General features: G+C 39.9%; 1 protein-coding gene across 1 annotated transcript; it reads right to left on the bottom strand.

Annotated features, from left to right (window-relative positions):
• Positions 1–205: 205 nt before the first annotated feature.
• On the bottom strand, positions 206–25,843 carry ALAS2 (5'-aminolevulinate synthase 2). Its single transcript, XM_079125060.1, has 11 exons — positions 25,721–25,843; positions 20,567–20,762; positions 19,310–19,432; positions 18,294–18,404; positions 14,132–14,354; positions 13,182–13,366; positions 8,849–9,028; positions 5,976–6,140; positions 5,269–5,537; positions 3,713–3,875; positions 206–496 (listed from the first exon to the last, which is right to left on the bottom strand). The coding sequence occupies exons 2-11, from the start codon at positions 20,745–20,747 to the stop codon at positions 333–335; spliced, it is 1,764 nt and encodes a 587-aa protein (XP_078981186.1). The 5' UTR covers positions 20,748–20,762; positions 25,721–25,843; the 3' UTR covers positions 206–332.

Here is a 25,843-nt window from a genome sequence, read left to right as displayed (position 1 = left end):
CATTTTAAATCTGTCAAGTGTTTCAGCTCTTTGTGTAACTCATGATATAATTATGAGGTGTTTCCTCTTTCTGTATCTGGGTTTCCCTGACAGTAAAGTGGGCTTCTCGGAACAACAAGTGGTATTTGGTTTCCTTACGGGTCTGGCACTTGTCCATGGTTGTCAGAAATGGTAGACGTCTGCTTTCTGTCCAACAGAGGGTGAAAATGCTGCAATTTGCTCTTTATTTTCAGATTCAAGTAAGCTAGAGGCACATAACAAAGCAGAGGACAAGAAGAGGCCCAGCCCCAAACGAAGTGCAGGTGGCATGGACATCTAATGAAGTTGGCTTCTTAGGCATAGGTGGTGACATATTGGGGCCCCATGTTCCCGAAGTAGGAACGTTCCCACTCACTCATGAGCTCGAAGTGCACAGGACGGTGACAGAAATTGCAGGCAGCCACAGACACATCCTGTAGGGGCAGCCCCACCTCAGTCCAGGCTACCATCAGGTTCTCTGAAGATGATAAAGCAGGGAGGGAAAAATTGTTTAGACTTGGTCTTCCAAATCCCTGTGTCATAGTACAGATACACCACGATATTGATCCCCTCAGCCTTTTGGGTTTCCTTAGGACCAGAGTAGCTTAATCTGTTTGCTCCAGTGTGAGCTGTGATGTTACCATGTGTATAAAAGACTTGGAAGCACTCCTTTGATATCTGATACTGGCTTGGCCTAGACCATTCCCTAAGTGAAAGATATGTGTGGACTGAGAAGTGGATCTATTTGCTTGGAAACTCCTACTCTGGTGAAGGTGACACTAACAGTACCCACAATATATCATCAGTGTTTTGATCTGGGAGGCTGAGACAGGGTATACAGGACATTACCAGCAGCAATGAGATTCTAGAGAAGGAAATCTGACCTAGCTATCAGAAGTATCTCAGGGTGTATGGGGGCTCTGTCCTTAACCTTTATTAGGCTCACACCCTTGCTAATCTTGTCTAGTCTCAGCTTTAAACACCATTTCTATGTTGATGGTTCTGAAATTTTCCTGTCCATCCCAGAATTCTTTCTTGATTTCTAGACTTGTATATCCAGTAGCCTTTCTACATCTCCACTAGGATATCAAATAGGCATATCTAACTTAACATGGTTACAAATGAACTACTTACGAACCTACTTTCCAACAAACCAGTTCTGTTTTCAGTCTTTCTCATCATAATTGATGGCAATCCCTATTGCTCAGTCCAAAAATTTCCAAGTGATCCTTTATTTTTTTCTCATCCCACATTCAGTCTGTCAGCAAATACCATTGGCTCCACCTTCAAAATTCAACCACTTTTCATCACCTCCATTGATATTATTAAGTCTAAGCTACCATCGTCTCTCAGGTGGAATATTAGAGTAGCCCCTTACTGGTCTCCCTGCTTTCAGTCTTTCTCCTTTCTATTTATTCTCAAAATAGAAGTTGGAGAAATTCTGTTAAAATTTGAGTCAGGCCAGGCATGGTGGTGCAGGTCTGTAATCCCAGGAGCTCAGGAGGCTGAGGCAGGAGGATTGCAAGTTCAAAGCAAACCTCAGCAAATTAGCAAGACCCTGTCTCAACATAAAAAAGTAAAAAAAAAAAATTTAAAAGGGCTAGAGATGTTGCTCAGTGGTTAATCACCCCTGAGATCAATCCCTGGTACCTAATAATAATTATTATTATTATTTGAGTAAGGCATGTCCATCCTCTGCTCAGAATCCTCTGCTCAGATCCTTCCAAAATATCTTGGAGTAGAAGTTACAGTCCTTCCAATGCCTTACAGTACAGTGTATGAACTGGCCTCATATTGCCTCTATCTGCTCAGTTTTTTTTTTTCTATTTATTTACAACACAACATCCACAATCATCTTATTATTGTTCCTGAAATAGAAAAAAGAATACTCCTATATTAGGGTCTTCCCTGCCTTATGCTGTTCTCTCTGCCTGGGATACCCTTCCCTTAGATATCTGCCCAGTTAACTACTTTACCTTCTTCATATCTTTGCTCAAGTGTTAGCTCAATGGCCTCTATACTTACCACTCTAATACTACACCCTTTCCCAAACCAGGCCTTGCCCCTGTACTTCCTATCCCCCTTCTGCTTTATTTTCCCCATAGCACTAAAAAATAACATGCTATTTAATTTGCTTATTTCTAAAAATGTTTTAACTATCCTCTTCCACTAGAATAGAAACTCCAAAAGGGTAAGGATTTTGTGTTGGTTTGTTTACTAGTGGATCCCTGACACCTAGAATAATGTCTAGTCTACAATAACTACTTGATAAATATTAGTCGAAAGGATAAATGAAAGGATGTCTGAGTTAAAATTAGAAGATAAAGGGACGTAATACAGAAGAAGGGATGAAGAAGGGCATTTCAATCAGAAGAGGAATTAGCAAAGACACAGATGTAAGAGAACAGAGCAAAATGAGGGGACCAGAAGTGATTTGGTGTAGCCAGAGGAAAATGCATGTGGGGAAGAAGAGAGAGCATAAATATCACTGTGTGGATAGCATTGCATGCCATGCCAAGGAGCTTCAACTCTGTTCTATAGATTGAGAGTCTACAAATTTTGGACTCGACATTCCTAATCAGTACAGATGACTTAGCATGTATCTCCAGTCTCTGTATATTTTTTATATGTTATATACATGTATCATTCATTGTGAGCCTGCATATTGATGTCAGTGTCAGTAAAACTTAATTTCCTATTTTTAAGATAAGAATAACCATAAGATTCTAATATTCCATTCCCTTGCCCTGTGTATCTTCTCTAATACCTTACCTTAGAGGCCATTGCCCCAGAATCTACATAATAGGGAAACAGGCTTAAGCAAGGGAACAATATTGTCAGATTTTTAGAAAAATTCCTCTGGTGGTTAGTATGGAGAAAGGATTAGAGGGGAATAAGAGAGAAATGGAAATTAGGAAGAAGTTAAATTATGTCTTAATGGATTAAAGAAGTGACAATGGAGAAAGGAGAATGGATTTAAGAGAAATTAGATTTGCAGTTTGAGGATGGTTTGCCTGTGGGATTGTGGTATTGGTGGACTCATGGTGGATGTGTCTCATGTAAAGTCCCAGCCTGAGTGAACATTGAGAGAACTGAAAGTTCTAGAACTGATTCCCAGACCAATACAGAAGACTGAACAGACATTCTAAGAGTCTGGATTATCAGCTCAGAGAGGCAGTAGACTCAGTGGTTATGACCATGAAGATAGAAACTGCTCCCCACCCAGTCCCAACCTAGTGCTTACATGACTTTAGACCAATAACTATATTTTTGTCTCAGTTTCCACATAGACACAATGGAAATGACTAGAAATAGAAACTCTTTACCTTGTGAAGGTTTTGTGATAATTAAATGGGTTAATGCATGTAAAGTGATTAGAATAATGTTTGTCACATGGTAAGTACTTAATAAATATTAGAATTATTTAATATTTTGGAGTGAATGAGTAAATGGTACCTGTTTTTGTTAAGCATTGATCACCCCTTAATGTCATTGTGTCTTCCATTGTCTCTCCAGCCAAACCAGATCACTGTTAGTCTATGGGCTGTTTCTCATTCATTTGTGACCCAAATATAAAGCTTGGCACATGATAAACGTTACAGGAATATTTTTTATAATTAATTTGTCCTCTTACCTTCAGATCCTGGAGCTGAGGGGTAGGAAATTGTTGTAAATACCCACATTGAGGACTTACCCACAAAATCTTCCATCATCTGAGGGCTGTGGTGGGGGGAGGGAGCCAGGCGCAACAGCTCCTCACCCCGGGGAACAGTTGGATAGTTGATGGCTTGCACATAGATGCCATGCTTGGAGAGCAAGAGATCACAGATCTTGCTGTTGAGAGCTGCATCACCCACCTGGACCCAAGAGAAAGACCTTTCAGTATCTGCCACCCTGGACCCATCATCACTAGTTCCATTAAGCAGGTGAGGGGAACCAGATCAAGGAACACCACTGAATTTGGGGACAGATTTGTTTTCATAGAGAATTTCTCAAGTGGCAGCTCCAGAATTTCTATCAGGGTGATGCTCAGAGCAATTGGGATTGAAGCGGGGGTGGAAGGGCATCAGGGGCCCTCTAAAAGCTGTTTGCAAAGCAAGTACATTGGCTAATTTGTGGTGGTTCCTGGTGAGAATACAAACCTACCAAACCCAGCTCTGAGGTGCTTTTACTTGTTAATGTAAAAAAACCATATTTTAAAAAGCAGTCTTTCAAGGGAATATTGGGTTAGCCTAAGGCAGTTACTATAGTTGGCCCTCTATCTGTAGGTTCTACGTTAAGGATTCAATCAACTCAGATCAAAAATATATTTTTAAAAAATAGTATGCATCATGAACATGTACAGACTTTTTCTTGTTATTCCCCAAACAATATAGTTTAACAACTATTGGCATGGCATTTACATTGTGTTAAGTATGATAAGTAATCTAGTGATGATTTAAAGTATATGGGAGGATTAAAGAGATTATATGCAAATACTTTTTGCCATTGTATATAAGAAACTTGAACAATCAGATTTTGGTATTGGTGGGTTGTCCTGGAACCAATCCCCATGAGTATTGAGAGATTACTATATTTTTCATCTACAAAATCTGTCACAACTAAGTATCCTTTCTTCACCTTGACTTACTGACTCACACAGATGTTATATAAGAAAGAAGTAGCAGTTCATTCTTAAGGGCAGTATACATTCAAATAGGGTTGGGGATACAAAAATAGCACCTAGTTCTGTGGCTTTGGATTTTATTTTCCTGACCTCAATTTTCAATAATTAACACATTTTTACACTATGACCATACATACATATGTATACATATATGTGCACATGGCACATATATAAAACAACAAATTCCTCACAAACTGATATGTTTTACTATGTGTAGTGTACTTCTACATGTCCTATTCTATTTTTTTCTATTTTTTAATGATAGTTAATAATTCACCAAACATTGTATGACATGTAATGGTATTAATGAACTATTTGATAAACACTGAGTTATAGGCTGTGAGTACTCTAAATTGTGAGGGTCAGGACAGTCTAATAAGCATGAGATAAGAGCTAATGCAAAAAAAAAATCAGTTAATCCAGAATGGCTGATAATTTTTCAAAATGGGAAACAAAGTTGGCAATAAGGAGGATGTTCTCAGGAAAACAGAGTTGATGACAGAAGCTGGTGTAGGTTTGCTGAGGGTGGGAAGGCTCTCCAAAGAGAGAGGTGGGGAGGGCAGTGGACAGGGTGGGGCTCTCACCCGGATAGGAATGATGTGACTGGGGCAGGGGATGACTGGAAGGCCCCTGTCCATTAGTAGCTGGCGCATGTGCTTGACGTTCCTCTGGTGAGCCCGCCTCAGGGCTTGGCCCTCCTCTCCCTTGAGCAGACGCACAGATTCTAGAGCCCCAGAGAGCACCATGGGGGGCAGTGAAGTGGTGAAGATGAAGCCTGCCGCATAGGAGCGCACCATGTCCACCAAGTCACAAGTGCTGGCGATATAGCCGCCCACACAGCCAAAGGCCTTGCCTGGAGACAGGGAAGAAAAAGATTCACACCCTGTAATCAGTAATCAGTCACCAGAAGAACATGATCATTCACCAGGCAACACAAGGAAGTAAACCAGAAGCTGGGGCTCCAAATTCCCTTCCCGAGGCTCTGTTCATCTCTTCTGTCTACCGCAAGGTAGACAGCTGATAATTCTGTGACTCTGAGATAGGACTTTCAAGTCATGCCATATGTAATGATTAGATAGGCAGGAGCAGGGTGGGGACCTTTAGCTGTTTAGGGCAAGGAGTTGAGCTAAGATGAAGCTTGAGGCTGCTCTGTGGGAGGGAAACAGCTCTCTATTTTTTAAGTTGAACCTGGTTTTAAGTTGAGCCTAGCTCCTGCAGATTTGGGGAGGAGAAAGTAAAGGGGACACATCTCTGGAGTTGCATATAAGAGAGGCCCAAGACTTTCACTTACCAAGAGTTCCAGAGATTATATCAATCTTGTGCATAATTCCATCACGCTCACCAATCCCAGCACCTCGGGTCCCATACAGTCCTACAGCATGGACCTCATCCACGAATGTCAGGGCCCCATACTGGTGGGCCACATCACACAACTCCTCGAGGGGACAGATGGCACCTGAGCAAAGCCAAGGGATAAGGGTAGGAGGTCATAACCCATCCCCAGCTCTATCTCCAGTGGGGAATTTCCCATTCATACCTACTTTAGGTTGGAAAAGGGTGTTATATGGAGAGAGGAAGGAGGATGTGCGACCTCACTTGAGGCTATGCCAAACCTCACCATATATGTCAACCACCTGTACCCCACCCACATCTCAGCGATTGTGTGTGTGTGTTTTCTCAAGCCTGGAATCAAAGCTCTTTGTCTTTATTTTAACTTTGTTCTGACTATGGCTATTCTTTTCTTTCTGCCATTTTCTTTGAAATTTTTCCCCTGCAATTCTGTGTGTTTGTAATTCTATGTCAGATTGGCACTAGCCTGTATGAGGCCTTTGTTTAAATAAATTGAAAAAAATCACCTTTTGCTCTAGCTTAATACAGTCCTGATTTCAGACTCCACTCAATCCTTTGTCCAGGTTCTACTGACAGCCCTGTCAATATATTTATTCTTCAACAACCCTCTCTGTGTCTATCTTTCTGAATTTCTGTCACTATGTCCTTTTCTGTGTCTACTACCATCTTTGTTTCTATGCCTCTATTTTTCTGACTCTGTCTTTCTCCTCTTCCCTCCCTTTCTGCCTTTCGCTGCCTCATTCTCTCTCTTCTTTTTTTGTACTGTTGAAGTTTTCTTTTAGCCTGCCTCTTTTCTCCATAATTGTCTTGTGTCCTTGTTTCTCTTCCTGAGTTTATTTGTGTTTCTGCATCTTGTCTGTGTCTCTATGGGAGAATTTTTCTCACTGCTATCAATATAGTTCCCCGAGAGAGTCTTCCCTCAGGCTTAGTCACAATCTATCAAATGATAGCAAATTAAAAGTAATCTGTATATTCCCTGCCATTGTCCTTACAGACTTACTCTTTTCCCATGTTATTCTAGACATCATCTATACTGAAAGATTTTGTAAGGTCTTTGGATGGCTGTGAATCTCATATATATACTTTGTGGTCACTCTGCATATTATAGGAACCCACACCTTTTGCCATTCCTCATCACTGTACTCCCTGGGAACTGCTGAGGTTTAGGGAGTTGGAATATAGAAGAAATTTTGCATGTGGAAATGGGCTCCAGACCAGGGTTAAAGTATGTGAGCAATTGGTAGGACAACATAAGGGGAGTCATGTACAGGAGGTGGAGCCTGAGATAAAGAAAACAATGTGATGGTTCAAATATTTCAGTGGGAGAAATTCAGCTCTAGAATTGAGAGTTTTGGCAGAACTTCCACCAAAAAAAGGACCATTCATTTGAAAATGTAAGTAGTGGAATCCCAACACAGTTTCTACTAGAGAAATAATTTGAATAGTCTTCAGTGTTAGAAATACACAAATACGATGGTTTTACTTTATTGCTGGTTGTAGATACATGGGAGTGGGCATGACTCCCACTATATGTAAGTTCCTTACATATATTAACTCATTTAATTCTCACAGCTCTTCTATTATTGTTAGCTCCATTTTACAAATAAGGCAACCAAGACACAGAGCAACTAAGAAACTTGCCCAAGCTATAAATTGTTAAACTGGAATTTGAACATGGGCAGTTTGATATCAGAGGTTGCATGCATAATTGTTATATAATGCTGACGGTATGTAACATTAACTAAATTAGGGGATACTAAGTCAGAAAATACTCTTGTTTCATTTGGAGAAGTGACTCATTGAAATGAAATGACAACTTCTTCCCTTAACTTCAGAAGGTGATGCCTAAAACATATAACTTCTGCTTAATAGGGCCAGAAATAGAAAGTTTGGGGTGTATTTTTCAGTTGGAAGAAGAAAGAAGGTAAGAGGGTAGTTATTTACTTCTCTAAAGCATAATAAATCAATATCTCTAATTCTTAACAGCCACATATTTTACGTTGGGGTAAAATGAAGTTCAGTGATTTAAAGAGTTACCCAAGCTTAAATGTGCCAAAAGTAGGATTTGAACCAAGGTCTGTCTGACTTGAAAACCTGTTTGATTCCAGAGCTTCATAATGGATCTTGGAAAATGTTCAAGACAATGGTTTATGAATTTTTCCATTGTAGAAATCAGACACTGGGATGATTGATTTGCACATCATTTCTAATGGAAGGAGTATCATGCAAGGGAATTAGAGTTATATGTCCTAGGGTGAAATTACTCACTTTGGCATCAATTTTCTGTACCACCCAAGACAAATTTGATGTCATCTTTAAAATTTTAGTTCTTTACCTGTAAGATGAATGTAATAGCTTCTTCCATCTTTTGGCATTTATTAACCATGTGATCCTAAATAAATTACTTCAGTCAGGCATGGTGGTGCATGCCTGTAATCCCAGTGATTCAAGGATTACAGGAGGCTGAGGCAAGGGGGATTGCAAGTTCAAGGCTAGCCTCAGCAACTTAGTGAAACCCTGTCTCAAAATATAAAATCAAAAGGGCAAGGAATGTAGCTCAGTGGTTAAGCTCCCCTGAGTTCAATCCCCATTACCAAAAAAAGATTACTTGTTTATATCTGTTTCCTCATGTAAAAACTTAAAATAACAATAGAACCTACTTAGGATTGTTTTGAAGATTAAGTGAATTAATACATGTAATATATTAATAATTTTGGTTTTCACACACAGATATGTTATCATCATCATCATCATCATCATGGATTTTGTAAGACCAATAATAGTAAAGATACACGTACTCACACATATACATACCATCCATGGAGTGAACAGTCTCAAAGGCTACAATTTTGGGTGTCTTAGGGTTGGACTTCTCTAGAAGTTTTTTCAGATGGTCAGGATCATTGTGCCTGAAGACAAACTTGGCTGCTCCACTGTTTCGAATACCTTGGATCATGGAAGCATGGTTGCCTGCATCTGAGTAAATCTCACACCCTGAAGAACAAGATTTGTAATTCTTAAGCTTCTGTCTCAGAATTCCCATTTCAACCTTCAGGTCTGATCTGGCAGGGGAATGAAATCAACCTCCTCTTCACTTTGAAGACCCTGCTCTGCTCTGTCCTCCTCTGGAAGTGATTGTAACACCTCTCTCCTTTGGAAGAACTCACCTGCCCTGAAATTCTGACCCTTACACTCTTTCCTCTGTTCATTTCCAACTGTAGTCTGGCCTCTGACTGTCTTGAGGTAGGGGAAAATTTAATTTCCAGGAAATTTTAGAATTTCTTGAGGACAGAGCCTAGGTTCATTCTCCCTAATACTTAAGATCAATACTTGAAAAATAATTTATCACAGGGAATGCTTGAAGACTTGGACTGATTCTAGATTCTTCCTGGTCTAGATAAAACCCCACCTCTTCCAGGTGGCATCCATCTTTTGTAGTTACAGGGATGGATATTTATCTAGCTTTCACTCTTGGAATCATATGCTCAGGGCATATAAGAATAAGAAGGGTAGTTAATGGTCATGGGACCCAGCCCTTTTACTGTATAGGGGAGAAAGCTAAATTCCAGAAGGAGAAAGGCCTTCTTCTATAACCTGAGGAATACAGGAATTTTTACTGGGCAATTCTGGGAGGGTTGGTGGGTGGGAAATTGGTGGAGGGAGTTGATTCCTGGATCCTCAGATTGCACTTATATCAAGGAACTCTTATCCTTTTCATAAGAGTTAGGTAACTTCTACTTAAGAAAATGAGTCATGGTTTCTTAGAGAACATGGCTTGAAGGATTGGGAGTTTCTTGGGAGCAGAAATAACATCTCCTTATCTTTCTATCCCATGTATCCAGTATAAGGCTAAGTATATAGTAGATGCTAGGTAAGTATTTCTTAAATTAATGAATGAATAAACAAATTACTGATTTATAAGTAAATGAAGGAATATATGAATGAATACATAAATGAATGAAGGAGTGAGAGGAAGGATGTCAAAAGATGAGGTTGAAAAGATATGTAGAAGCTGGATTACTGAGATCTTTAGAAGCCATAATAGGGAGTTTAGATTTGGTCCTAAGGGAAATGGGGCTCCACTAAAGGGTTTTGACCAGCGGAGTGATAAAGGCAGGTTTGCATTTTAAAAACATCATTCTGACTGCTGCAAAGAGTGGAGTGTAGGAAAGCAAAGATGAAAATCAAGACAAAGTTGTTGGTCTATGCTAAGATGGCAGCAATAGAGATGGAACAAAGTTGAATTCTGAAGTTTGAGGAGGAAGGGATTGACAAGGAAAACCTCAAAGATGTTGGGTTTATTGGGAGGTTATGGGTGACCTCAAAATTTTTCCAAAATGTTTTAGTGGTAAAAACATATATAGTACTGGTGATATGTACTGTGTGCTGAAAAATTCCCTGGAGGTAAAGTAGTAGACAGCAAGTATGGAAACTTCTTTCAAGCAGTTCGCCTGTTATAAGAAAGAGAGAAATAAGGGCACTTCTAGAGAGTGATGAGGGGTTGAGACAATTATTTTTTTTAAGATGCGAGAAGCTTGAATATGTTTAAAGAGGGGTAGGGACTGAAGATATAGGAGAAAGGGAAAGATCTGATAGACCAAGTTTCCTGAAGAGTTAGTGGGTAATAGGACACAGAGCACCAGTGAAATGATGAACCAACAAGAAAAAGCGTACCTCTTCCAATGTGACAGGAGAGAAAGAGTAAGGAAAAAATATGTAAGAATGCTTATGAGATGTAGGTACTTTGTGGCTAGGAGTGGAGGATGTTGCTGTCTTGTATTTCTGTTGTCAGCCCAGCAGGAGATGAGGACATCTGCTGGGAAAAGCAGGAATGTCCAAGGATAATGATGGTTAGGCAAACTGTCCCAGAGACTTGGAGAACTCACTAAGGAAACAGGATTGCCAGACAGCATAGAGGACCCAGTGGAGGTTGGGAAATGTGACTTTTTTTTTTTTTAAATTTCAAGATTTTTTTTATTTATTTATTTTAAATATTTATTTATTTATTTTTCTTTTTTATTGTAAACAAATGGGATACATGTTGTTTGTTTGTACATGGGTTAAAGGCATACCATTTGTATAATCATGAGTTCACATATGGTAATGTTGTTTGATTCATTCTATTATTTTTTCCCTGCCCCCCCCACCCCTCCCACCCTTCTTTTCCCTCTAAACAGTCCTTTCTTCCTCCATTCTTGTCCCCCTCCCTAACTCTAACCCTAACCCTAACCCTAACCCTAACACTAACTCCCCCCACCCTCCCCCTTATGTGTCATCATTCACTTATCAGCGAGATCATTCGTCCTTTAATTTTTTGAGATTGGCTTATCTCACTTAGGAGAAATGTGACTTTTTGATGGTTCAAATCTGAGCAATTATATGAGCCCAGGATTGACATAAGGAATGTGGAGTGTTGTACTCTTCTTGGGTCAAGACTGTAATGGAAGAAAGACAAGGCAAATGAAGTGATAACATTATTGACTACAGAGTGGGAGAGTGAGAAGATGGGATCTAGTGTATAAATGAAAGTATTGCCTTTAGGAGGTAGGAGAGGTACATCTGTCATTGTAAATGAAAAGAATGAGGAAAGGTAGATGAAAAATATGATAAGTTTATAGTTTTAGTGCCAATAAATAAGGATATATGCCTGGTGAATTCTGTGTCATTCATGTGTGGTTATTGATAAGATGTGTGGTTATTGATAAGAGTGAAGAAGGAGAGGTGGTATAGCTCAGTGGTACAGCACTTGCCTACCACATATGAGGCACTGGGTTCACATAAAAATAAATAAATAAATTAAAGGTATTGTGTCTATCTACAACTAAAAATATTTTTAAAATGTGACTACTCATTAAAAAAGTAAAGAAGGAGGTAGTCAGAGGGTTTAGAGAGGAATAAGGTTTTAAAAGCTTCTGTGAAACCATAAAAGAGCTATTAATAAGTGTTAAAATCCCAGTTGATAAAAAGCTTCTTCTCTGCAATCAATAACATGAAGACAGAGCATACAGAATGGGAAAAAACTTTACTGCACACACCTCAGATAGAGCACTAATCTCCAGGATATATGAAGAACTCAAAAAACTTAACACTGAAAAAAAATAACCCAATCAATAAATGGGCTAAGAAACTGAACAGACACTTCACAGAAGAAGAAATGCAATCAATCAACAACCATGAAAAATGTTCATCATCTCTTGCAATTAGAGAAATGCAAGTCAAAACTAAGAGTTCATCTCACTCCAGTCAGAATGTCAATTATCAATAATACAAGCAATAATAAGTGTTGGCGAGGATGTGGGGAAAAAGGTACACTCATAAATTGTTGGTGGAACTGCAGACTGGTGCAACCACTTTGGAAAGCAGTATGGAGATTCCTAAGAAAACTTGGACTGGAACCACCACTTGACCCAGCTATTCCCTCCTTGGCTTATACCCAAAGGATTTAAAATCAGCATACTACAGTGATGCCGTTGCATCAGTGTTTATAGCAGTTCAATTCACAATAGCTTACCTATGGAACCAACCCAGATGCCCCTCAACAGATGAATGAATAAAGAAAATTTGTTATATATGCACAATGGAATATTACTCAGCCTTAAGGAAGAATGAAATCATGGTATTTGCAGGTAAATGGATGGAACTACAGAATACCATGCTAAGTGAAATAAGCCAATCCCAAAAAAACAAAAACCGAATGTTTTGTCTAATAAGCATATGCTGCTGATCCATAGTCGGGGGTGGGTAAGGAAGAATGAAGGAACTTTGGATTATGCAGAGGAGAGTGAGGGGAGAGTTGGGGCAGTGGGGTTGGGAAGGATGGTAGAATGAGACATATTACCCCATGTACATGCATGAAGAAAATTTTTTAAAAAGAAAAAAGATCCCAGTTGAGTTGGGAGGTGAGGACTTTATGGTGTTAACTCTTCTGTGTGTTTGGGTGATATTCCCTGATGTTCCTCAGCTAGGAACAGAAGAGGAGAAGCAGAGGAATATAATCATCCAATATTGAGGGTTTGCAAGGTGGGAAAGAAGGAAGAACAATGGGAGCAAGTGAACTCAGAATAGAGGTTTGAACAATGGCTGCAATGAGGCTGGATGCCATATTGCAGGACATCAGCCTTGAACAAAGCTCAGGCCTCAGGCTTACCTGGCAGGATCTTGGCCAAGGTGAAGAGAGTAGAGTCATTGGCCACAAAGCAGGAGGAGAAAAGCAGGGCTGAGTCCTTCTGGTGCAGTTCAGCCAGTTCCCGCTCAAGCTCCACATGAAACTTACTGGTACCTGAGATGTTGCGAGTGCCACCAGCTCCAGCTCCATGACGCTGTAGGGTCTCCCTGGCCAGAAGAAAATGAAGGGAGACACAAGAGAAAAACATTTGTCATGCACTGAGAAACTGGGTAGGTTTCCCTTTTGTGATGGGGGTCAGTGTTGACTTAGTGATCTTATGTGAGCTGTTTTCTATGTAACCAAGTAGAGGGGAGGATGAGGAGGATAGGGAGACATGGCTCCTTCTTCCCAAGCTAGAGGAACTCAAGGGTACAAAGAGAAGCAAGATTGAGCTTGAGAAGTTTGGAAAACCTAAAAGAGGTCAAATAGCATCTCTGGCAATACTCGGTCTACAGTTAGCTTAAGAGCTCATGAATCAGGACATGGTGGTGCATGTGTGAAATCCCACTGACTTGGGAGGGGAGACTGAGACAGGAGGATTGCAAGTTTGAGATCAATTTTAGCAACTTACCAAGGCTCTAAACAACTTAGTGAGCTTCCATCTCAAAATAAAAAAAAATAACCTGCTGAGGATTAGCTCAGTGGTTACAGACTGTTGGGGTCAATCCCCATTACCACCCCCCAAAAAAAGAGCTCATAGAGAGGAGGTCTTGCTATCCTCCATAGCACTGGACACCCAAAAGTTTAGAAAACCTTGTGTGTTGACAGACTTAGTGCATATCTGAGGAGTAGACATACTGGAGGATCTTGGACAAAAGGGATGGTGGTAGAACCCAGGTTTACGTTGCAGCTCTTCCTTTCCCTTCCATGTGTGGCTCTAGATATTCTCTAGACATGTCCCCATATCTTATGGCACAGACTTTACTACTCACTGTATGGCCTGCAAGACCTGAGGGTGCCGACTCATACCCAGGTAGTCATTACTACACCAGACAGATACATCCTTTGAGGCCACAGATGCCTCAGAGAAGTGTTGGGCAAAGGGGTATGCATCAGCCCAGCGGTTCACAGTCTTGAACACACGGTAGGTGTGGTCTTGTTTCTTCTCCATGATTTTGTCCCTGAAAAACTGGTCATAACCAAAGGCATGTTCACCTGCAGGATTAGAGATGGGGATGAAAATAATTCATGTCAAACTTCTCTTCCCTGCTGTTCTATATTTTATTCATGTCATTGGTTTTGAGTTCTCTAATTCCCTTTCTATGTATTCATTTACTTGTTCTGTCATTCATTTACTAGATCACCCTAACTCTCCTCTTCTTCATTCAACAATCTTTTTGCTTTTTCTTTCATTCATTCACTCAATAGTTCATTGACATAGTCACTCAGGCTTCCTACTATTGGCATGGTCTCAACTCTCTCTTCCCAGGTTTAGAGTGGGAGCCTCCTTAATGGAATTACTACTTCCAGGCTACCACATTAACAGATCTAGTCTCTCATCATGTCTCCATCACTTGCTAGTTGTGTGGCCTTGAGCAAGTCAAATTTTCTCTTTATTTAGTTTTGTTTTAGGTTTTGGTACTAGGGATTAAACCCAGGGGTGCTTAACCACTGAACCACATCCCCAGTCAGTTTTTTATTTTGAGACAGGGTCTCACTCAGTTTCTTAGAGCCTCGCTAAGTTACTGAGGCTAGCTTTGAACTTGTGATCCCCCTGCTTCAGCCTTCTGAGCAGCTGGGATTACAGGAATGCACCACCATGCCCAGCTTTCTCTTTGTTTTAATGTCCTAATCTGTAGAATGAGACTAATAATACTTTCCAAGTAAAATTGTGAGCATCTGATGACAAATAGCATTAAATACACCAAAACAAATATCAGGTACATAGTAACACTAGTATTATTACTACTGTAGTAATAGTAGTGGTTGTAGTAATTAAAGTAGCTAATATTTATATTATTATAGCCAACATTTAATGAATGCCTAATGCATTATAAGGCCCTCTTCCAAGAACATTTAAAATATGATTTCATTTATTCTTCACAATAACCTTATGTAGAAACTTCTATTAGTATTTCCATTTTACAGATGAGGGAACTGAGACATAAAAAGTTAAATTGTAAATAAGTATCCAGCAAGTAAGTGACTCATTACAAAACACAACTGAAAAAGGTGACATGATTCTTTGGGTATATTTATATCTATGTAAAACCAACATATAATCTAAACAAGAATAATGCAAACAATTGGCAACAACCTAAATTATAAGTGTTTGATTAACTGAAGGATGTTGTGTTCACAATACAGAACACACTTTGTCAAACAGTTTGTTATACAGTGCTATGTCTGGAGACATGGAATGATGCTCAGGCCATATTGTCAAGTAAACAAAGCAGCATAACAAACTGTGGGTAGATTAAAATCTTATGAAAAAAATGTGTGTGATGAGGAGAGTGGAGGGGAGGTTTTGTGTGTGTGTGTGTGTGTGTGTGTGTGTGTGTGTGTACATGTGCATGTATGTGTATTTAATCATAGGAATATACCTGGGAGAAAAAAATAACAAAAAATGAATAGTGGATGTTGGAATTCTGTTTTAAATTTCCTTCTTTATACTTTCTTGTATCTATTGGAAAGTATTTGATAATGAATCATATTCTTTCAAAATTAGAAAAATATATTCGTATGAAACATGAATATAAACACATGCAAGAGGGACAAAAAGCTCTGTAAAGGGTGGAAATTTTTGAGGGAAGCATGGAGAAGAAATAATGGGAATAAAACTAATATTTAATGAGACCATATAACAAGCTAGAAATGCCATAATTTCATGCCATAATGTAGTTATCCTTGTGATAACCTGTTAAGGTAGATATTCAAATTCCACACAAGGGAAGTGACTTACTTGCCAAAATGTACAGATACAACAAGTGTCAGCAGTGAAATTTAAACTCAGATTCTCTTTGTTTTCAAAGCCAGAGCAATTAGTCAGACCAAAGAAATTAAAGGGATACAAAAAGGAAAAGAGGAACTCAAACTATCACTATATGCCAATGACATGATTCTATATTTAGAGGATCCAAATAATTCACCAGAAAACTTCTAGAACTAATAAATGAATTCAGCAAAGTAACAGGATATAAAATCAACACTCGTAAATCGAATGCAGTTCTATTCATAACTGATAAATCCTCTGAAAGAGAAATTAGGAAAATCACTCTATTCACAATAGTCTTAAAAAAATGAAACACTTGGGAATCAATCTAACAAAAGAGGCGAAAGACCTCTACAATGAAGAATACAGAACACTAAAGAAAGAAATTGAACAAAACCTTAGAAGATGGAAAGATCTCCCTTGTTCTTGGATAGGCAGAATTGATATTGTCAAAATGGCTGTACTACCAAAAGCAATATACAGATTCAATGCAATTCCAATTAAAATCCAAATGACATACCTCATAGAAATAAAGCAATCACAAATTCATTTGAAAAAATAAGAGACCCAGAATAGCCAAAGCAATCCTTAGCAGGAAGAGTGAAGCAGGAGGTTTCACAATGCCAGACCTTCAACTATACTACAGAGCAATAGTAACAAAAATGCCATGGTATTGGCACCAAAATAGACAGGTAGATCAATGGTACACAATAGAGGACACAGAGACAAACCCACATAAATAGAAGTTATCTCATACTAGACAAAAGTGCCAAAAACATACAATGGAGAAAATATAGCCTCTTCAACAAATGGTGTTGGGAAAACCGGAAATCCACATGCAGCAAAATGAAATTAAACCCCTATCTCTCACTCTGTACAAAACTCAACTCAAAATGGATCAAGGACCTAGGAATTAGACCAGAGATCCTGCACCAAATAGAAGAAAAAGTAGGCCCAAATCTTTATCATGTCAGGTTGGGACCAGACTTCCTTAACAACTCCCAAAGTGCAAGAAATAAAAACAAGAATCAATAAATGTGATGGATTCAAACTAACAAGCTTCTTTCTCAGCAAAGGAAACAACAATGTGAAGAGAGAGCTGTCAGAGTGGGAGAAAATCTTTACCACACGCACTTCAGATAGAGCACTAATCTCTAGAATTTATAAAGAACTCAAGAAACTTTACTCTAAGAATCCAAATAACCCAATCAATAAATGGGCTAAGTGAATTAGCAGATACTTCACAGAAGAAGATTTGCAAGCAATCAACAGAAATATGAAAAAATGTTCAACATCTCTAGTAATTAGAGAAATGCAAGTCAAAACTATCCTAAGATTTCATCTCATCCCAATTAGAATGGCTATTATCAATAATACAAGCAATAATAGGTGTTGGTGAGGATGCAGGGCAAAAGGTACACTCGTACATTGCTGGTGGGGTCGCAAATTGATGCAGCCACTCTGGAAAGCAGTGTGGAGATTCCTCAGAAAACTTGAAATGGATCCACCATTTGATTGGGCTATTCCACTCCTTGGCCTATTCCCAAAGGACTTAATATCAGCATACTACAGTGACGCAGCCACATCAATGTTTATAGCAGGTCAATTCATAATAGCTAAATTGTGGAACCAACCTAGATGTCCTTCAATAGATGAATGGATAAAGACACAATGGAATGTGGTATATAGACACAATGGAATATTATTCAGCCATAAAGAATAAAATTATGGCATTTGCAGGTAAATGTATGGAGTTGGAGAATATCGTGCTAAGCAATATAAGCCAATCCCAAAAAAACCAAAGGAGCAATGTTTTCTCTGAAAAGTGGATGATGATACATAATGGGGAGGGGAGGGGGGAAGGGAAGAATGGAGGAAGGATGAATTTTGTAGAGGGAAATGAGGGGTGGGGTGGGTGTGGGGGAAAGAAAGGTGGTGGAATGAGACAAACATCATTACCCAAGTACATGTATGATTACACAAATGGTGTGACTCTATATCATGTACAGCCAGAGAAATGAAAAGTTGTACCCCATTTGTGTACAATTAATCAAACAAAATACAAAAAAAGCCCTTCTGTACTCTGTCCTGTAGTGTGTCAGACACCCTTTCAACACTTTATCCCTGTTCTGACTTTCTTATTTCCACTTCAGCAAACTTACCAGTCATATTGTTTTCAATCAGTTGTGTGAGCTTCCCTGAAATCTTCTCTGGATCCTGTGGACTGAAGAATGGCTTCAACAGACTGGTTGAGGCCAGGGAGTTCAGCAGGTCTGAGAAGGAATGTGGAATTCATTGGTATGAAGAGAGGTAGAAAGAAAGCATGTATAGACATTCAAGTTTATAAAGTATAGAGGATTTCTGCAGAGAGAAGATATTTGCAATATAAGTTCCTATTCATCTCCCCAAGTGACAAATCCTATAATATCAACAAACCTATATAGTGATCCACACTTCTTTTCACAAAGATTTTCCCTTGGATAAAGTAACTAGGACAGTCACCCTGGGTCCTAAACTTAGGGAATAGAATTATGCCAGTTTACCTTGTTCTTCTTTTCTGAACATCAACAAATTCCAATTTTGAATTTTTTGTCCATAATGACATCCCAAAGGGGTCTATGAAAGATGTCAACAGTGTGGCCATCACTCAAGTGTAATTATCTTGAGTGGCCTGTACTAGCTGAGTTGACCTGGTGCTCCACACCCTTCTAAAGAATGTATCTTGTTGAGAACAAAATTTCATTTGAATTTGTTTTAATAAAACTAATACATGATATTTTTTCAGTAAAACGATGCTAATTAAAGGAGTATGCTATGTGAAAAAAGAAAAGATTATTTCTTCCTAACCGTTTTTCTTTCATGCAAATCCAGACACTCACATGTGTCTTAAATGGGATCCCAACCTATCAGGCTCTATTTAACCCCGTAGGAGAGAGGAGCAGAACTCTAAAGGACTCAGTTTAATTGTTAAGTTATGGGAACTTGTACATGTGTCTTGGGGAGGGTGTGTTTCAGTACACAGTCTAAGTTACTGTCTACCATGGCTGCCCTGGAAAAGACCAAAACTTCCCAACGTGGGATGTGTGCTAGCTGCCCTTGGCTTGGTCTAGCTCAGGGCTGAGGAAGTGGGTTCAATAAGTAGGAGTAGAGGTCAAATAAAGTAGAAGTTGACTCCAACCTGTCTTGAAAGTCTTCACATCCTCTTGGACTTCTGGGGCTGCCTTCTGTACAATCTTGCTCTTCCCATCCTGGAGTTCTGACAGCATGAAGGGACAGTGGCCCTTGGACCAAGATGGAGAGTCTATGCAAAGGCAAAAGCATAATGGGGGGTTCATTCCTAGCCATAACTTCATTTCAACAAGTATTACTGAGACCTACCATAGCCCAAATCCCTGTCTCAGACTATGGTAGATGAGACTGGTTTGTGTGCTGAAGGATCTCTTAAGCTCGTGGGAATGGCACATACTGAAGACACATTGTGAATAATTCTAGGATGTGAAGGAGAACAGGCCTTATGGAAATTCAGAATACACAGGGGATATAACCCAGACTTGGTATTGGATAGGGTAGATGTGCAGATTTTGCAGTGGATATGATGCTCAAACTAGTGGTGAATGAGAAGTATGAGATATTCTGGTACTTGGTATGGGAAAGAGTAATGTGGCAGTAGCAAGGGCACAGAATCTTGAGACAATAGGGTTGGCTCAGGCATTTTTAAGTAGTTTCAGTATGACTGGAGTGTAGTGTGTAAAGAGTATGGGATTGAGACTCATTCTAGAGAACCTGGGTTTATTTTTAGACTACTTCATTCTGCCTTGACATTTTCACACCAAGTCTCCAGATTATTAGGCAGTGATGGCTGGTATTGAAGCCAGGTTAAGGACAGGTAGTTAGTGTAGAAATAGGGGATGAAGCCATCTGCCTCTGGAAGTTGGAGACTGCCCCTGGGAGAATGAAATGTCAAGGATCTCCAGAGCTCATTGATTACCAAATTTACCTGCCTTTATCAAGGCCTGCAAGCAAGGAGCTGCTAATTAATGCCCCCTGGGCTCTTACCTGCCTGAATCACCTTGGCCCTCCCCCTGCCCTTCTCACTTAATGCAAAACCAGGCCTAGTCACTAGGCAGGAAGGAGAGATAAGGGGGAGAGAACTGGAGAACAAAAGAGACTTTAACCTATAAAAGATGTAGGGTGTGCTCACTTCTGGGGACTTTAGAACATCAGCCATGGCTCCCTTCTTCCTCCCGGGAGAAGTCTATATTATTACCTTTAAATAAAACCTGCTTAATATGCTTGCCTTGGCGTGCTTCTCTAGTGTTCAATCTTCAACATTAGAAGGAGCAGAACTCGTCATCATTAAACGGCGGTATCAGTATGACTTGGAGCCTTGTCACTGGACCCAGATATTCCGCCTTTTCCAAATACCTTGTCTTACCTCCTCCAGCCTTTGTTGCCTTAAGGTGGATTTGAGAACAGATTGGTCCTTGGGCGGCCAGGATGGGACAGCGTCCAGTACCAAACAGGAACTGATGAGTCTTAACTACTTTGCCCAGGAGGCCTGTGGGGCCCCGAGCAAGCACTGGACAGCACTGTAGCAACACAGCTGCTGCCACCATCTTGAGACCGAAGTCCTGCAGAATATATGGAAAGGATGAGATTCCATCATAAAGAGCTAGACAAAAGCCAAGACTCATTTCTATATTTTTTCTTTGGTTTTAGTTTCCCACCCAAAGCTTGCTACCTTCCTCAAAGATGCACTTAATTGTCCTTCCTTGGAAAGATCTTCTATTTCAATGTTAAAATGTATTAGCAGGTCATCAGACAGGAAGAAATGGGAAACTGACTACTAGAAAAATGTATGAAGTAAAGAATTCTAAATGGAGGTCAGAAAGCCTGGACACTAACTCAGGCTCTGCACTGACCTCCTCTGTGATTGTGAGAATTATTAAATATGTGTGTGACAGGATGAGAATTGACAAAATTCAACCTTTTGATCAATACTTAGGGCCAAGAATCTTTCTAAGAATATTGGTCTTAACCAAGTGAAGGATCAGCCTGCTAATGCAAATAGATGCTATGAATCAGAACTCCTGAGGCTTGTCACAGAATGTTTCCTGAGAAGGACCTGCCAGAGAATGAGAAGGGACTGACTCAGGCAAGAAGAAAAAAGGGAAGGTCCTAGGGAATCACTTATAATTTAGGTCCTACAGACTGTTACCAGGCTGGTATTTTACTGTCTTTGGGTTTTCTCCTCATTTTTGGAAAATCACAGATAAAGGAGGAGGACATGAAAATGATATTCAAGGGGGCTGGAAGACATGGCACAAAAATATAGTCTATGGGCCAGTGAAAGAGGTGGAGGCCAAGAAAAAGAGAGAAAGGGGCCCGAGGGTAGATCAGAAATGACACATAGCACTTAATTAATATTTATTGAATTTGGAAGCAAATTAATGAATGAATAGCATCTGCAGGAAAGAAAAGGAAAGTAGAGGAAGAACCAGAAGAAAAAGAAAATTTATGAAAGATGAAAAGAAGAAAAATAGAGAACAAAGGCATGGTGATAGAGTTAGAATAGAAATTGGGGGAGAAAAATTGGTCAAAGCCAGAGGAAAGGGGAAAGTGTAGAGATGGTAACAAACATGGAAAGGAAGACAGGTTGAAAAGATGATGTGGAAAAAAGAAATGATCATGTGAAATACAGAAGGATGGGGAAAGAGTAAGATGAGAGAAAGATAAACTGAAAGAGACAGAGAACACAGGGGATATAGACAGACAGAGAGAGGGACACAAAAGGGACATGAGGAGAAATTCTGGAGCCTAGAGGAATATACAGCCTCTTAACACTAACAGCAGGAAAGAATCAAGAAGGGCAGAGAGTAAGTCAGATACAAAGATAAAGGAGAAATGCTGGGGAGGGTTAAGCAATAAAAAGAGGTGGGAGAGGAGCATGTTCTTACCGAGGGAGATGAGAGAGAAACTGAGTATCAGAGAAAAAGGAGTAAAGAACATCACAAAAGCAAAGGATGAAGCCATAAAGGTGGATAAAGGGGGAGAAGGAGGGATGGAAGAGAGGACTGAGAGATACCAAGAAAAATACAGCCAGAGAGATCGAAAGGGAGAAACTGATTAAAAGAACAAGGGCAAAGCGTAGAGCCAGAATCAAAGGGTGAGACAAGATAAGGGGACAGTACTATGGGAGAGAGATGGGAGAATGTTGAAAGATTATGGTGTTGGCACTGCCAAGCTCCTGAATAGACTCTAACAGCATCCTCAATATGCATAAAACTTTATGCTGTCAGGTACAAATGAATAGGAGGAACTCATAACCCTGTCCTCATGTGGCAACTTCTTTCACCTCCTTCCCCTCCTGATCTCATAAAGCAAGCACTCTCCCTTTTCTTCACAAAGCAATCCATTCCCCTTATTACATCTTAGATCATCTTCCCTCACCCTCACAGGCTGTCACAGCATACTGTGTTAGTATGTGGGGCCTGGGCATGTGGGCCAGAAATTGGGAAAGCAGAATTGTTGAATGACTAAATGAAATAAGCCATGTCAAGCCTTTAGGATAATGTCTGGCACATAGTTTTCAGTGAGTCTTACTTTTTTTTTATTGTAAACAAATGGGAGGGGTGGGGGGAAGGGAAAAATAACAGAATGAGTCTTACTTTTATTATTTAAATTCCAGCTCCCCAATTCCTGCTTTGGATGTTTTTGGACTAGTCACTTCCTTTCTCTGGATTTTGGCTTTCATCAGCTGTCAAATGTGAATTTTGTCTACCTCACATGGCAAGTCATGAATTGGATCCAATGCCTACCTCATATCTGGAGATAAGTGTTTCCCTTCCCCTGCCTGCTCATGAAGGCTAAAGCATTCAGGGTTTAGCCTGCAGACTACAGATAAACTCCCAGAACTTATCACCATTGGGTTCTGACCACACCCCAAGCTGAGTGTAGGGCATGAGAGAGAAGAGGTGCCCCTTCCTGGAACCATGCCTGCGTATCTGGCTGGGGCTGGCCCTGACTATGGATGTTAAGCAAACATGGATGACCCAGGGAGGTGCAGGTGGGGCAGATGGCCAGGTTCCAGGTTCCTGCAAACTCCTTCCCCCAACGTGAATACCAACAACAATAATGACAACAACATTGAACTATGTAGTGAGAAGAAAAGCCCCCATGTTTGAACAAAGTCCTGTCCTACCTTGGGATGATAGTGAATTAGGGCCTAACCTGCATGTATAAAAATAGAAGAAGTTCAATACACTCATCATCTTTAAAGGGCTCTTGGACATGATGTGCTCAGCTGGGAAAATATAGGCTACTTCTCAAAATTTGTTAAATTCTCAAGTTCTTTCAAGCTATAGTTCCAATTTCTCTTGTCCTTTCTTGGAACTTGCCATGCCTCAATTTGCCCAGCCAGCATTATGACCCATAATGTTGTAGTCTAGGTACCTTGAGCTTTGTGTCCATTCCATGCCACTACCTACCATGAGACTGGAGTGAGTTAAATTGAATCAAGGAAAAATTTTAGGCAGTTTAAGGTATTAAGAGTACAGACTTTGGAGCCAGATTACTTGGGTTTGCATCCTGGTTCCACTACTCACTAGTTTGATAATCTTAAGAGAGTCACTTCCCTGCTATATATCTTATATTTATAAACTTGTAGGTAATAACAGGGCAAAAAAAAATCACTTGCATAATGAGTTACTTGAAATAAAACTGGACGAACTACTTCACAGGAATGTTGTAAAGATTCGGTAAGATATTCATATAAGATGTTTAGAAGATTACCTAGAGTAAATAACCAGAATAAATATTGAAAATGTGTTAGCTATTATCTTTATTTTCTCCATTTTCTATGTAGGGAAATTGAAGGTATAGTCAAGAAAATTCACATTATGAATATATCAAGTCAAGTCTGGAAATATAGAGAATTGATTTTTATCTCAAATCCTGTTACAACTTACTCTGTGAATTTGGACTCAGTTTCTCCACAGACATTGGACAAGAAAATTTCAAACATCCAATCTTGTTCTGATAGTCAAAACTCATAGAGCTTTCACTGTGCCAGGCCCTGTTGTAAGTACTTCAAATGCATTGACTTATTTAATCCTCATGACACCCTTGTGAAAGGAAATTTGTTCAGGTCACAGTTAGTGAGAGAAGCAGGATTTCAAGTTAGGCAATCTGGCTTCAGAGACCACTAACTTAACCACTACAGATCCATGATTAAAATACTGTTACATACTTTCTTAACTGAGAACTTAACTCCACATGTTCATCCCCTTGGCTGAACTTTCCAGGTCATTTGCCTTTTGTGACCAAATGCCTTTACCAAAGGAACAGATCCTAACTGAAGTAGGATTTCAGGTACCATTGACTATCCATTTATTCATTCTACCATTTAACAGTTTATGCATCTACAATATGGAAATACTTGCCTGGAATCTTCTTAAAACAATGCTTTTACTCAAAGAGTGAAATAGCCAACCAAGTGATGGATCATTACTCAAATATTTTCCCTGCATCATTAAAATTCCCTTTCATATCAGTACCCAATCTGCATCCCCAGAGGTCAGAAGGGCACCCAAAACTCCACCCAAGAAGAGAACCAAAATCACTCATTACAGCATTCCTTGACCCCTCCTCTATCCCATTTGTGGCCTGTTTTGCAAGAATCAGTTACATCTGGAGGGGGAACTCTTCTCTTCAGGACTTGGAAGCATCAGGCCTTGCCTCCCTTCCTAGTACCCTCTTCCCACCACTGAAGAATCATAGAGAATTTTAGATACCTGAAATCAGAGAATCAGAAATTCTTAAACAAAAAAATTCAGAAGACCAAAAAATCAAACTAGAAAGAGTTGTGGAAATCATAGTTCAGATCCCTTCTTCAGAGGATGAATGACTTGCCTAGGGTCACACAGTTAATTAGAGTGAGAATACAAATCTGTTGACTTTATGCATATCATACAATATTCCTCTTCCATCTTCTCCCTTTCTTTCTACTAATTATTTACCTCTCAATTCCCCCAAATCTCTCTTTACCAATTCTCCATTTCCATTCCCCTCATCTCCTCAATTCTCCCTGCCCCGGCTCTGACCTTTTGAGATCTGCTCTTGGCCAAACAGAGAGAAGGGGTCAAAGGGAAGGGCAGGTGGAGAATTTCAGGAAGAAACATTAAGATGTCATTCTTGAAGGAGAATAAAAAAGGAGAGGAAGGAGCGAGAAACAGAAAGAGACTGAGAGAATACAGAGTTGAGGAAAGAGAATGGAGGAAAGAAATTCAAGAAAAGGCATAGAGAAAACTCACTGGAAGGAAAAATAAGAGAAAGTAGGAATGTCAGAGTTAGTGAAGTGAGTGATTTTGAAAACCAACAAAGGAGAGAAAACAAGGAGAAAAGAAACAAGGGATAGCTGAAAACAGGGAGAGACAGGAAGAGACAAGGGGGAGAAAAAAGAAAATGACAGAGACAGTTTTTAAGAAACAGATAAAGGGAAAGATCTAGTCAGGCCAGAGAGACAATGTGTGTAGCCCTGACGTGAGCAGGGAGACCACAGAGAAGGCACGGGGCTGAAGGCAGCGCTTACCTGTTGCCCTGCACTGAGGACGAACGAAAGACGGGTGGGTGCTCTGGGTTAGGGCCTGGTGTTTATCCCTACCGCCCTGGCTCAACTCCACCCACCCCGCCTTCTGCTGGCCTGGCCCTAAAT

This window comes from Sciurus vulgaris (genome assembly GCF_902686455.1).
Source record: "Sciurus vulgaris genome assembly, chromosome: X".
Classification (NCBI taxonomy): domain Eukaryota; kingdom Metazoa; phylum Chordata; class Mammalia; order Rodentia; family Sciuridae; genus Sciurus; species Sciurus vulgaris.
Note: the sequence above shows the minus strand (reverse complement) of the source record. Positions and strands in the feature narration are given on the sequence as shown.